Source organism: Perca flavescens, chromosome 1, assembly GCF_004354835.1.
Source record: "Perca flavescens isolate YP-PL-M2 chromosome 1, PFLA_1.0, whole genome shotgun sequence".
NCBI lineage: Eukaryota > Metazoa > Chordata > Actinopteri > Perciformes > Percidae > Perca > Perca flavescens.
In genome coordinates this window covers 42,556,289-42,570,893 of record NC_041331.1, presented here as the reverse complement: position 1 = coordinate 42,570,893, position 14,605 = coordinate 42,556,289, and the positions used below count along the sequence as shown (strand labels likewise).

At 44.8% G+C, this 14,605-nt stretch overlaps 1 protein-coding gene across 1 annotated transcript in view; it reads left to right on the top strand.

Annotated features, from left to right (window-relative positions):
- Nucleotides 1–14,328, top strand: part of LOC114558283 (nuclear receptor ROR-alpha A) — a 39,344-nt gene extending 25,016 nt beyond the window's left edge. Inside the window, exons 4-11 of the mRNA XM_028582151.1 lie at nucleotides 185–426; nucleotides 1,646–1,838; nucleotides 4,739–4,860; nucleotides 6,543–6,675; nucleotides 9,495–9,602; nucleotides 11,687–11,797; nucleotides 12,392–12,504; nucleotides 13,784–14,328. Coding sequence (XP_028437952.1) covers nucleotides 185–426; nucleotides 1,646–1,838; nucleotides 4,739–4,860; nucleotides 6,543–6,675; nucleotides 9,495–9,602; nucleotides 11,687–11,797; nucleotides 12,392–12,504; nucleotides 13,784–13,948 — 1,187 coding nt within the window. The 3' untranslated portion in view covers nucleotides 13,949–14,328. The remainder of the gene's footprint in view (nucleotides 1–184; nucleotides 427–1,645; nucleotides 1,839–4,738; nucleotides 4,861–6,542; nucleotides 6,676–9,494; nucleotides 9,603–11,686; nucleotides 11,798–12,391; nucleotides 12,505–13,783) is intronic.
- Nucleotides 14,329–14,605: the final 277 nt, after the last annotated feature.

The following is a 14,605-nucleotide window of genomic DNA, read 5'->3' as shown; positions in this document are numbered from 1 at the left end:
CACCATGTCATGGGACCTTTAAGTATGTGTATTTTATTAGATTTTAGTACGTGTGTCAGTTTTTGGTATGCTTTTGTAGTTGTGTGTCTTGGTGGATGTAATACTCTAGCTGCAGAAAAAATCTACCCACAGGTACAAATAGAGTAACCTGAACCTGTTAACTTCTCCTCTTCCTCAAACACAGCTGTGAAGTTTGGTCGCATGTCCAAGAAGCAGCGGGACAGTTTGTACGCTGAAGTTCAGAAACATCGCCTCCAGCAGCAGCAGCAGCAGGGACCCCTCCTTCTGTCCCACCCCAGCCTCAGCAGCCCGAACCCTAGCGAGACGGAGCCGCTCTCCCCTCACTTCGGCCTGACGGAGCTATCAGAAGAGCTGGGAGGTTACGTGAAACACAACTCACCTGAAGGAGGATCTGTATCGTCCAAGGTCTGTGGTTTTTACTTTTTAGAGCAACAACTACACTCTAAAATGGATGGAATTGCCAACTGTTTACAGTAGGGGTGACCCAGAATAGTGGGATATTTGATGCTTTGATGGAAAGAGCCATATTTCGACTAGCCAGGCTCCACCCTCCTACATACTTCCACTCAATTTTCATTTTCCTTCAGTACTCACTTACTTCAGTCTGGGTTTGTGTTATATTCTTGGGTTTTCTCTGGCCAAATCTTTGGTGGTCCAATCAGCGAACAGAGGGAGTGGCTGAGAATGATGACGTTGAGGTTGTGAGCGAGTTTGAGTTGTAGTTCTGTAATGGCGGCGGAGAAAGATGCGAGCGAAGCCATTCGGTCCGTTGTGGCAACGCTGCCGAATATCCAGAAGTTAAAGCCCGAGCCAGAACGATCTTTGCTGAGATCTTTACCAGAGTCTGGTAGGGCAAGGCAAATGGACCAGAGTCTGGTAGGACCAGGCTAGTGTACCAGAGTCTGGTAGGACCAGGCTAGTGGACCAGAGTTTGGTAGGACCAGGCTAGTGTACCAGAGTCTGGTAGGACCAGGCTAATGTACCAGAGTTTGGTAGGACCAGGCTAATGGACCAGAGTCTGGTAGGACCAGTCTACAGTACCAGAGTCTGGTAGGATCAGGCTAATGGACCAGAGTCTGGTAGGACCAGGCTAATGGACCAGAGTCTGGTAGGACCAGTCTACAGTACCAGAGTCTGGTAGGATCAGGCTAATGGACCAGAGTCTGGTAGGACCAGGCTATACAGCCTCACAGTCAAATGTAAAGCACCGTGCTGGTAAACTACTACTTAATATGTTAAGTTTTATCTACAAAGAATTACGGTATTCTTTAACATGAACATTTATTTTTGGCCCAGATACATTTTGGGCCTTCAAATAAAAGAATTTGGGCACCTTTGGTTTATATGATATGTAAGATCACACCCCCAACCGGCACCGCCAGACACCGCCTACCGAGAGCCTGGGTCTGTTCGAGGTTTCTCCCTAAAAGGGAGATTTTCCTCGTCACTGTCGCACTGAATGCTTGCTCTTGGGGGAATTACTGGACTTGTTGGGTCTTTGTAAATTATAGTGTGGTCTAGACCTACTCTATCTGTAAAGTGTCCTGAGATAACTCTTGTTATGATTTGATACTATAAGTAAAATTGAATTGAATTGAATTCGGACGTTCCCTTCCACAAACAGGCGGACTCTGGAGGGGGAGGAGAAGGTCGGGGGTTCTACCTGGATATCCAGCCATCCCCAGATCAGTCCGGACTCGATATTAATGGCATCAAACCGGAGCCGTTGTGTGACAATGGATCCAGTAACGGCTTCTTCCCATACTGCTCCTTCAGTGAAGGAGACACCTCACCCACAGTGTCCATGGCTGAACTCGGTGAGATAATATAGAGGTTGAACCCTTTCCTGCTAATTAAAGGAGACCTGATATGCGTTTACATATTTTCTGTCATATCTACAATGTTACAATGTCAGATGTTCATGTTAAACGTGGCCAAAGCTTCAAATAATGAGGTAAATGATATGTCTGTGAGCCACCGTTCTGAGCGCTCTGGGTTTCAACAGTTTTTTTCTACTTTCGTCTCTGTGTGATGTCATATTGATCTGGTTTTCCATATGTGGTCATCTGCTCCATGCTGGCATGCTACTGCAGTTTTAAGGTTACATACCCTGCTACACACACACAGCGCTGGAAGTATTCAGATCCTTTACTTACCGTTTAACTCTCACCAAAATGCAACCTAGAGTCTGTTTGTGAATGTACCCAAGTCAAACTTTTGTTTAAAAGCATAATTAGGACGGAAGCGTCACTTTTAAGATTTACCGTATTCTCATTTTTCGGTGAATGAATGGGAGAGCTAGGGGCACTTTCATGCTAGCCTCAAAATAGCCGTTTTTAAAACACTAAGAAGGCTCGACACAACATGAAACTTTACTCCAACTACCACCAGGAGCTCTACACCTGAACAAAAGCGTTGACAACATTGGTTGTGTTCACAGAGTTCACTAAAAAGAGAAGTTTTCAACAACTCACCGTAGCTCTGGTTGTTTCCGGCCGCTACCACCTCGGCAGTCAAAACGAGTCAATTTTTCATGTTGTGTCAAGCCTTCTTAGTGTTTTAAAAATAGATATTTTGAGACTAGCATAAAAGTGCCCCCAGCACTCCCATTCAAAAGGCCATTTGACCGAAAAAACGAGAATACGGTGAATCTTACAAGTGGCGCTTAATATGCTTTTAAACGAAAGTTTGACTCTGGTACATTCACAAAAAGACCCTAGGTTGCATTTTGGCAAGAGTTACACTTTAAGTAAAAGTATTAACACCCAGTGGCGACTGGTCATTATGGGCAGGTGGGGCACACCTCTTGTCAACAGAAAGAAATGCAAACAAATGTTATGTTATTTTTTATTAATTCCAGATTATTATCATCTATATTTTATCTTATCTATGAATATAACATCTTTCTAAATTGCATATAACTTGTGGTAGGATTTTAACTTCACATTCTGCTCTCTGCCTTGCTGCTTCAGACTGCGTTCTCCCGTGTTCGCGATAGACTACGGCAGCCTGAATGTGTCAGAGTGGGGCTAGCAATGTGCATTGTACATGAGAAATTATTAATACGCATGCTCTGAGTGTTAGTGTGTTTTAATGCAGATCACACAAATTTTATGGCCAGTGGGGCTGACGGCCCATAGCCCCACGACAGCGTCATTTCGTATCTCAGATATGATTGGCTCAAGTACAAGTAAAGTACAAGTACCTCAACATTTGGACTTAAGTACAGTACTGGAGTACATGTACTTAGTTACATTTCACCAGCGCCCTCCACCATACGGCAGAAGGTTGTAGAGAGCTGGAGGGGAAAAACAAACCAGACAGGAGGTGAGGAAGTGTCTGGAAGCAGACAGAAAGGAGAAGAAAATTAGATGGGAGGATTAAGAAGCAGCAAAGAAGAGTTAGAGAAACAAAAGAAAGGAAAGTGTGGGGCAAACAGAGACAGAAAGGTGGTTTAAAATAGCAGGAGGTTGGAAACTCATCTTCAGAGCTCATTAAAACATCACTGTGGTAATTAGCTGTCTGTTAATTAGAGCCAAGTGGGACGAAGCCGGGCTACTCGATGGGGGAAATCATTTTTGCATTCTCCTCGGAGATTGGTTTTTATACGTAGTTTCTTTTTTTTTTTGACAAAAGCATTTATCATAATAACCCCCTAACTACAGCCCTATGTTCCCACAGCCCAATGGTCCCACAGCCCTATGGTCCCACAGCCCAATGGTCCCACAGCCCTATGGTCCCACAGCCCTATGGTCCCACAGCCCTATGTTCCCACATTTCTAAGATTTTTCTTAAAATTAGGCCCTGGGTACACCAGCATGAGGAGTCAGAGGGAGGGAAAAGTGGGAGGGGAGAGGGGGAAATAAGTTATTTTTTGAGTAATCAGTGGGTAAATTTAAAAGGAAAAGGATTGTAAGTATCCCAGAAATTTGGATATGAAATGGGTGGAAAAAAAGGATTGATAATGGTGATAATACATAAAGGCATTGCAGTAATAAGGAGGAGATGACGCTCGCAGAATCAGTGACTTCTTTTAAAATACTTCTTAGAACTCATTTTTATGGACTTGCTTTGATGTGATGGTGTATTTTTACCATTAGGGTTATGGGTTAGGGTTTCTCTTTGTCTGCCTGATAAGATAAGATAAGATGATAAGCCTTTATTGTTCATCTTGGGCATTCGAGAGAAACGGAATGGCGACACATCGCGCATAAACACACAATAAACATACAGTTAAGCTACATAATCATACATTATCTCATCCAATGCTTCAATGAACAGACCCTAACCCCCCCACACACACACACACACACACACACACCTTTCCTCTCAATCACAGAAGAACAGAAGAGAACCCACCCAGAACACATCCTCCCCCTCGTATTGCACATCATTTTGATAATGATTGCACATTGGGAAGTATGCAAATGTAAAAAAAAACGTGTGCTTTTAACTCCATTTTATCATTGAATTGTGATTTTTTTTTTCTGTCATTTCATGCTGCCCCCCATCTCTTATTTTTCCCTATCACTATATTGAGCATTGATGGGTATGTGTATTGACTTGATGTGTATTATTTATGTATTGATATGGGTGTGCTTTTGTTTCCACTTTCAAAGCACTTTGTAAACTTTTTTTAAAGGTGCTATACTAATAAGATTATTATCATTATGATCGTTATAATTCTGTCCGTTCAAACAGCTGTGTTTGGTTGCAGATCATCTGGTTCAGACCATCTCAAAGTCTCACCTGGAGACGTGTCAGTACCTGAGGGAGGAGCTGCAGCAGATGAGCTGGCAGAACTTCCCACAGGACGAGGTGGAGAGCTACCAGAGCAAGGTGTGCGTTTCTGTTGTGTTTTTGGGATCAGCCCTATGTTCCCACAGCCCTATGTTCCCACAGCCCAATGGTCCCACAGCCCAATGGTCCCACAGCCCTATGTTCCCACAGCCCAATGGTCCCACAGCCCTATGGTCCCACAGCCCGATGGTCCCACAGCCCTATGGTCCCACAGCCCAATGGTCCCACAGCCCTATGTTCCCACAGCCCAATGGTCCCACAGCCCTATGTTCCCACAGCCCTATGTTCCCACAGCCAAATGGTCCCACAGCCCAATGGTCCCACGGCCCTATGTTCCCACAGCCCAATGGTCCCACAGCCCTATGTTCCCACAGCCCAATGGTCCCACAGCCCTATGTTCCCACAGCCCTATGTTCCCACAGCCCAATGATCCCACAGCCCTATGTTCCCACAGCCCTATGGTCCCACATTTCTAAGATTTTTCTTAAAATTAGGCCCTATGTTAGGGTTAGGGTTACATTCCATCTGTAGTCCATTGCTACTGGTAAATAGGTTGGGGGTAATTAGCTACCAAATTGGGAGAAAGGGGAATAAAATCTGATACAAATTCATGAAAAAGGAAATGTGGGAACATAGGGCCTACTTATGGAAAAGAATTTAGAAATGTGGGAACATAGGGCTGTGGGAACATAGGCACACTCCCGTGTTTTTTTTATCGTAGCTTTCCATTTGAGGCCAGTCAACATTTATTCATATAGAGCTTTACAGCAACCAACCGGTATTCAACGTGCTTTACAACAAGGACTAAGAATAAACACAACATAACATACATTAGAAAGAATACAACATGGAATACAGTAAAATGTGAAAAAGTTCCATAAAAGCAGGAGGAAGAGAGAGAAAATGTCACAGCGCTATGTATTCAAAGCCGTTCTAAATAAATACTTTTTGGGTTTGGATTTAAAAAGAGCTACCTCTGTGATAGTTTGAATGTCAGGGGGGTAACCTGTTCCAAAGTCTTGGGGCAGCAACTGCGAAAGCGCAATCAGCCGACAGTGTTCCCACATTCCCCACACTGTCCAACCCGTTCTCACTCCCAACTCGTAAAACTCTCAGCGTCAGATATCAATGTCAAAATCACCCTTTATGTGATGGATGGGCCATTTCTGTGTCTTTAGCTATTGAGGAGGAGGGGGGCAAGGTGGATGGTGGGGGTGTGGTCTTGACCAACTGCCACTTTGCTCTTTTGAAAGCCATGATGTCTCTCTCTCTCTCTCATGGGTGGGCCAAATTCTTTGGGCGGGCAAAGCAGAGAAAGGGGAGTTAACCTTTCCCCTTATGACCTCATAAGGAGAAGATTCCTGATTGGTCCATCTGAGCTTTAATTTTCTCAAAGGCAGAGCAGGATACCCAGGGCTCGGTTTAGAACTATCACCATTTCTAGCCACTGGGGGACCACAGGCAGGCTGGGGGAACTCATATTAACGTAAAAAACCTCATGAAGTGACATTTTTATGCCATGGGACCTTTAAAACTAATGTACTTGCACTTAGTTCTTGCCGTCCGGAGTTTGTACCTTCAAGGTTGAAAGAACTTAATTGGAAGTTGCTTTGGATAAGTGTCAGCTAAATGCCAGGTAATGTAAAATAATGTGTTGCACTGTCACATAGTTCTGTTCAACATGTTTGGTTTGAATATCTTCCCCCCACTGTCTTGTGCAGCCGCGGGAGGTGATGTGGCAGCTGTGTGCCGTAAAGATCACCGAGGCCATACAGTACGTGGTGGAGTTCGCCAAACGTATCGACGGCTTCATGGATCTCTGTCAAAATGACCAGATTGTTCTGCTGAAAGCCGGTGAGAGAAACTGCCTAGTCTGGTGCTATTCAATATTATTCTTATCGTCAACAATTCTTCCTGATGAAATTATATATTTCTGTTTTTAAAGAATCACGTCTTCAGTAGGAACCAATGAGCTCGGAACTGAGAGACACAGACAAGAAGTCAGACAGTAGAGAAACGGATTCGTGGTAGTTGGCCGCCAGCTTTAATCTTTTCATAGCCTGAATACCTAGCACTTAAGGCTGGGAAGTTGGGTCTGGACTTGATCCGTTGTGGAGCAACTATGCTCGAACCAGAGCTGTTTGGACCAATCAGATTGTCAGGGCGGGCTTTATACGATGATGGATAGATGATCAACAGTAACGTAACCAACCTCGTCACCAAAGAGCACTTGGGTTAAATTTGTTTACAACAAAGATTGTATTTTATTGTGTATTGTCGCGTCTGTTATAGAATATATCGACAGCGCATTCATTTTAAAAGAGGAACAGTGAACTGCGATCACGGCATTTGTCAATTGTAAAGATGTTTTTGCCGTCCTTCCTACGGAATTCCGCAAAAGTTTAATGTATCAGCTGGCCCCGATGGGCACTAAGAAGACATATGTCACATATTTCGTCGCTCTGATTGGTTGTAGGTCTATCCGTTGCTCTGATTGGTTGTAGGTCTATCTGTTGCTCTGATTGGTTGTAAGTCTATCCGTTGCTCTGATTGGTTGTAGGTCTATCTGTTGCTCTGATTGGTTGTAGGTCTATCCGTTGCTCTGATTGGTTGTAGGTCTATCTGTTGCTCTGATTGGTTGTAGGTCTATCCGTTGCTCTGATTGGTTGTAGGTCTATCCGTTGCTCTGATTGGTTGTAGGTCTATCCGTTGCTCTGATTGGTTGTAGGTCTATCCGTTGCTCTGATTGGTTGTAGGTCTATCCAATTGAGTGCAGAGGCATTTTCTTTCCTGGTTGGGTTGTAACACACCCCATAATCCCAGCCCAATGGAGCAGCATCAGACTCAGATTCTGACTAGAATCTGAGTATGACCACATCAGGCTAGTCTTTTTCTTGTGTTTAAGTGTAATTTTTTGGCCAAGACAAAGGCGTCATGAGGCGACGCAACAGTCGGCCTTTGTCGCCACTTGGTCTTTAAGTAGAAAAGGGCAATATGAAATGCAACCATCATTCTTCTTTTTTCTCATTTTTGTGTCCAATGTTGTTTCGAAGACAGGAAGTGTGACAGTATTAAGAGATGTTGGTGTGAGTCTTTTTATGGGATTTATAGACTAGAAGAAAAACAACTTTTTCGAAAACGATTTTCATGTTGATGCACAGAGATGTAATTCACTTTTTTTTTTACCAGTGTATTAGTCTTACATTTGTCTGTGTAAGCTGTCCATCGCTAGTAATTTATTTATCTGGACGCTCTTACGTCAATTATTTATAGAATAGATAGATGTGTTCACATTAGAAAGTGGAGGAGCAGAATTCCTTAGCATGTCGTGCATTAACACATGCACCAACAAACACAGACAGAAAACATCTCACAGGACGGACATGGCCGTCCTGTGAGGTCCATGGGTCGCTCTTGGGTCCATGGTTTGGACCCAAGAGCGAACACAGACTAAATGGTTGGGACTTGACAACAGTTCTTTAATGTAAGGTCAACCGAACAGAAATCTTGTAATTCAACGTAGGAGGGTGGTGATCCAAATGGAGTGGAGGAGTGGAGGTAGGCAAGGCAGGCTCGAAAACACACAGGGCTGGTGGCGTGGCTGGAAGCGAAGATCAGGTAGACCTCCAGCGTCTGCACACAAATAGACGACAGCGTTAGTAAAAAGAAAAACACTTAGATAGCACAAGGTTTACTAAAGAACTAGAGTGTTTGGCCGCGAGTAGTTACCACTTGGTGAACTGAAACAAACTGGCGCTGGCTGCCTGGATCACAGGAGTACTAGTGCTGGAGCTTGATTAGTAGATCATCTGCAGCTGCGCTGGAGAGCCAGGTGCCCTGAGGAAAGCCACGCCTACCCACACACTCCACACACACAGAAGACCAAAAAAGGAAATGGCAATCTGAGTCACGGACAGGCATATGTGTACCGAGTTGACCTGGGATGTCTGGGATATGTTTTCATGCTAATCGAATGCGTTTCTAGCTTTAAACAAGCTACTGCAAACCGGTGGTTAGCTGCTAACGCTAGCTTTTGGGGCAGAGGGTAAATCTCTATTTCTACACCACCAACAAGGCTCAAAATAGCACCACACTTCCACGGTAGCATAATGAGGGTCCCTACATGTAAACCGAAGCATTGAGAACTTTGTAAGTGTACAGACAGTTTATTAAAAAGATAGTTTAGAAAGACAGTACCGTTCACGTATACAGGCAGGCGCCATCTTGGAAAACAGTCATGACCAGTCGAACGACGAACCAGTAACCAGTAACATAACTCAAACACAGCGTTCATGATTCGACTGCTTGACCCGAAGACTGTTGTCTAATAGGGTTAATTTTTTCTTGTTAAATACAAACAAATTCCTATGAAGTTTGGTGGATAGATACGCTTTGGGCCAAGGAGACATTGTGATCCTTCTACAGTAAGACCATTTTTAAAGACATCACCTTGGACTTTGAGAAACTGGAGCGAACATTCAACACTATCTTTTGACATTTTATTGACCAAAAGATGAATCAGTTTGTCTAGAAAATGATCCACGGATTGTGTTAATGTGAAACCGTCCTGTTTGAAAATGTGATTTAGTGAGTAATGAATAAGCTAGCAGCGGGGGTCATTAAACCATCATCACTGGACTTCCCATTACTCATCAGTGTCTCCGTGTTCCCAGGCTCTCTGGAGGTCGTCTTGGTCCGAATGTGTCGGCTGTTTGACTCGCAGAACAACAGCGTCTACTTCGACGGGAAGTTTGCAGGTCCGGACGTCTTCAGGGCGCTCGGTGAGTTCTGACAACTTCTTCTCCCAGCGGTGTAGTCTACGTGATACGCAGGTATACGCAGGTCATCCACTAAGAAAGCTCCAGGATTTCCATATACCCACTTAAAAATGCACAATGACACGTAAAACATACTTTCCATTATATTTTTGATATATTTTGTATTGTCATCTGTGGTTTCCTTCTTCGCATAGGCTCAATAAAGGGATTTCCACGGTTAGTGCAAAAAAAAGTCAGATTGCAGGAAATTAAGTCTGTGATGCTCAAAGTTTCCCTGATGGAGGACACCCAGACCCTCCACTTCCAGTTCCAGTCTGATCCATATATTTATATAGTACAGTATACACGCTAAAATACATTAGCCTACACCACTGTCTTCTCCGGTTCTTCACAAACTGTCCAAACTGACCTCACCTAAAAAACGCTCCCAGAAGTCGTTTGTACAAGCAGCATTTACGACTTATGTCGACCTTACACCAAACGACTTTTCAAGCGATTCCACCGTAATGAAATCCTGAGAGTCTTGGTAGAGTCTGGGTCTCTCGTTGTCTCCATCATTTGGTGTGAGGTCATAAAACTCAGTCCCAGTCAGTCTTTCTCCCGTCTGGATGTTCAGACAAAACCAAACGTGTTTGATATTATAAGTTTGAAGTCTTGGTAGTGAAGTTAAATCATGTGAACGTCGTCAACAACCAATGGGTGCTCTCCCTCCAGCACCAAACAGGAAGCAGCAAACAGCTAGAGCCGATGTCGTTTATGGTTGTTATGGCACTGTGCTAAGCTAGACGCTAAAGAGGGAGAGTTACCGATGTTTAACCCTTCTGAAGCGAGTCATCCAACGGAGATTTACCGGCAGATAAACACAGACCTCCAGGTACTGGAGACATTCATCTGTATGTACGGCAGAACAGAAAAGCAGCAGACTTTCCCCATAAGTTACCACCTAACGCTAGCGGTAGCTAGCTAGCTTAGTTTCACTTTTCAAAACAAATCTAGTTGTAGTCCTGTAATGTGTGACCCTGCAACATCCCCAGTCTTATTATTACATATTATTAGATTATTGTTAAAGATGTGTTTAAAATTGGGACATTTACATTCAAAATCGCCGACTGTTACCTTCTCTGGTTTAGACGTGAGGACGTATTTCCTGCCTCCACTAGGGGTGCTATTTTATGAACCGCTCCTGTGGGTCGTATAAAGCGTCTTATATACTAGACGCAGCCCAGCTGGGGGTCGCGACACTAATTGCAGTCTTCTCCTGAACAGAGGTGGCACTAATGAGCAAAGAATACCGACGTTGCTATTTCTACGGACTAGAAGAACAACAACAACAACAAGGGCCACCTTGGGTGCGTCTAGTATATAAGAGCTTTAAGACGGGAGGGACAAACAACATCACTGAATGGTTTGGAGGACTGGTTGGATCGGAAGTTAACTCTCTCACTGGCTCATTTGTTGAGAACAGATTGCATTGTGGTCCACAGCTGTTTACTTCCTTAACAGTGAGGAGCTTCAACGTAAATAAAATGTCAAAGTGTTATCATACGTCTCTGAATTATAATCATGTTCTCCCTGTGTGTGTGTGTGTGTGTGTGTGTGTGTGTGTGTGTGTTTATGTCTGTGAGTGTGTATGTTTGTGTGTGTGTGTGTGTGTGTGTATGTCTGTCTGTGAGTGTGTGTGTTTGTCTGTGTGTGTGTATGTCTGTGAGTGTGTATGTGTGTGTGTCTGTATGTCTGTGTGTGTATATATGTCTGTGTGTGTGTGTGTCTGTGTGTATGTGTGTGTGTGTGTGTATGTTTGTGTGTGTGTGTGTATGTCTGTGTGTGTCTGTATTTGTGTGTGTGTGTGTGTGTGTGTGTGTGTGTGTGTGTGTGTTTGTGTGTGTGTGTATGTGTATGTCTGCGTGTGTGTGTGTATGTCTGTGTGTCTGTTTGTCTGTGTGTGTGTCTGTGTGTGTCTCTGTGTGTGTGTATGTTTGTGTGTGTGTGTGTGTGTGTGTGTGTGTATGTCTGCGTGTGTGTGTGTATGTCTGCGTGTGTGTCTGTGTGTCTCTCTGTGTGTGTGTGTGTGTGTGTGTGTTTTTCAGGTTGTGACGACTTGATCACATCAGTGTTTGACTTTGCCAGCAGCATGTGTTCTCTGCGTCTGTCGGAGGACGAGCTCGCCGTGTTCTCAGCGTTCCTCCTGCTCTCTGCAGGTAACGTCTCTTCACTTTTCACGTTCGTCTGCCGTCTGAACACTGGCCTGAGTTTATACGTCCATTTCCATTTGTTTTGTTAGTTGGAAAGCAATGACCTATATTTTGTTACAAATGTGCCTGCACATTGTGTCAATTACAATAAAATTGAATTATCCTGCACCATTGCCCTGACTGATTTTGTGTGTGTGTGTGTGTGTGTGCTCGGTGCGTGTGTGTGTGTGTGTGTGTGTGTGCGTGCGTGGGTGTGTGTGCGTGCGTGGGTGTTTGTGTATTTCTGTGTCTGTCTGTCTGTCTTTGTGTGTGTGTGTGTGTCTGTCTGTCTTTCTGTGTGTGTCTGTCTGTGTTTGTGTGTGTACGTGCGTTGGTGTGTGTGTGTCTGTCTGTGTGTGCGTGCGTGTGTGTGTGTGTGTGCATGTGTGGGTGTTTGTGTGCGTGTGTGTCTGTCTGTGTTTGTGTGTGTACGTGCGTTGGTGTGTGTGTGTGTGTCTGTCTTTCTGTCTGTGTGTGCGTGCGTGTGTGTGTGTGTGTTCATGTGTGTGTGTGTGTGTGTGTGTGTGTGTGTGTGTGTGTGTGTGTGTGTGTGTGCTGCAGACCGGTCATGGCTGCAGGAGAAGCTGCAGGTGGAGAAGCTGCAGCAGAAGACTCAGCTGGCTCTGCAGCACGTCCTGCAGAAGAACCAGAGAGAGGACGGAGCGCTGAACAAGGTTATAAATATATATATATTTATATTTATATAGTAAACTAAAACCAAAATAAGCTGTGAAAAGTATTAAAAGTACTGAAACAAACAAAAAATTTAAACTTTTATAACCTTGGCACACACACGCACGCACCCACGCACGCACACACACGTGTTCAGGTACACCAACATTACTCATAGAAACAGGTTTAATGGCTGTCTTTGTCACGTGAGTTTTAATGTTCAATGTAACGTCTCATTCTCTTAAATGATGATTTAATGTCTGTAATCAAATTATATACATCCAAAATGAACTCAGTAGAGACATCAACACATGGTGTAAACATTTAACTTTAGGAACAGCCTCGCTCTGCCCTCGTGTGGCCTGGCGGTGAACTACAAGGTCTCCAGCTCACCTTTCCCTCCAAACATTCATAACGAGCGTATTCAGACCAAACAGCTTGATATCAATAAGAAAAAACTGTAATTCTATACTTGCGTTATCCATTTCTGATCATAACATTAATCTAATGCTTCTAGTTCATCTCATTTGCTAGTGAAATAATTCTCTATCCTCTCTTCCTTCACTCCTATCCTACTTTCCTCTTCTACCTATTTCCTCCTCTTCCTCTCTCTCCTGTCTCCCCCTCTTCTGTCCCATGCATCTTGCTCCTCCCCCTCCTCTCTTTCTCTCCTCTTTTGTTTCCTCTCGTCTCGTCTCCTTTACTTACTTGTATCCTCTCCTTACCTGTTTCCCTTCTCTCCCCCTGTCCTTGTCTCATGCCCTGTTTTCTCTCCTCTTCTCCTTTCCTCTCTTCTTTCCTCTCCCCTCTCCCCCTCTCCTCGTCTCCTGTTCGGTTTCCTCTCCTGGTCTCCCTTCCCTTCTTCTTATCGCTTCCCTCCTCTCCTGTCTCCCCTCTCTCCCCCTCTCCTTGTCTCCTGCCCTGTTTTCTCCCCTCTTCTCCTTTCCTCTCATCTTACCTCTCCCCTCTCCTTGTCGACTTGTCTCCTGTTCTGTTTCCTCTCCTGGTCCTCCCTCTCCTTCTTGTTATCGCTTCCCTCCTCTCCTGTCCCCCCTCTCTCCCCCTCTCCTTGTTTCTTGTCCTCTCTTCCTTCCTTTCCTTTTCTCACTTCCTGTCCTTCCTCTCTCTTCCTCCTCCCATTCTCTTCCTGTCGCCCTTGTCCTGTTTTCTCTCTCCCATCTCCTCTTCCCTCTCCTTGTCTCCTTGTCTAATTGTCTCCTGCCCTGTTTTCTCTCCTGGTCTCTTTTCCTCTCTTCCTTCCTGTCTTCCTTGCCTCCTCAGCTCAGATGTAAGGTGTCAGCGTTGCGCTCCCTGTGCACCCGTCACACGGAGACGCTGTTGGCGTTCCGCGCCGTCTACCCCGACGTGGTGCGGACACACTTCCCCCCGCTCTATAAGGAGCTGTTCGGGGCCGACCTCGAGCTGACGCTGCACGGCGCCGACTAAAACGCAGACTGGTTGTCTTGCAGGATCGGGACGCACCGGGCCCCGGGCCCCGGGCCCCGGGCCGTCCAACGGCCACAAAGGACGGGGGTCATGTGACTCACAGCGGGGACACTGAACAGGACGGAGAGATTTGGATTTCTCAAAGTTTGTCTTCTCTTCACCTCTTCCTCCTCTTCCTCTTCTCGCTGGCTCTGGCTTTTCGGGGCGCAGCGCTGGACTCGGGCGGTCTCCCTTCAACGTCTCGTGTCCCGGGACTTTTTTTTGATCTGGATTCCCCTCTGACACACTGAAACCTGCCTCTTGTTTGTCACAACCTTTTCTAACAGTTACTTCACACAGCGTGTTCTCATCAACAATTCGTACACATAGCTACGAAAGACAATCCCCGTTATTGGTATGTATTCCTCATGTATTTATTACTGTCAGCAACACACTAGCTACGTCTCCATCCACTTGTCAATCGAATTATCTGAAGTTCGGTAAAAAAAACTCATGCGCATAAAGCTGAGTGTGAAAGTGTGTTTCCATCCAACGGCTTTAAAGCGAATAAAAACCTGTTGCGTAATGACGTTGCATGCTGTTTTGCGATTAAATTGGTATATGGAATTGATTTGAGACATTTTAAGGTGTTTCCATTAATTTTTGCACTGAATAGCT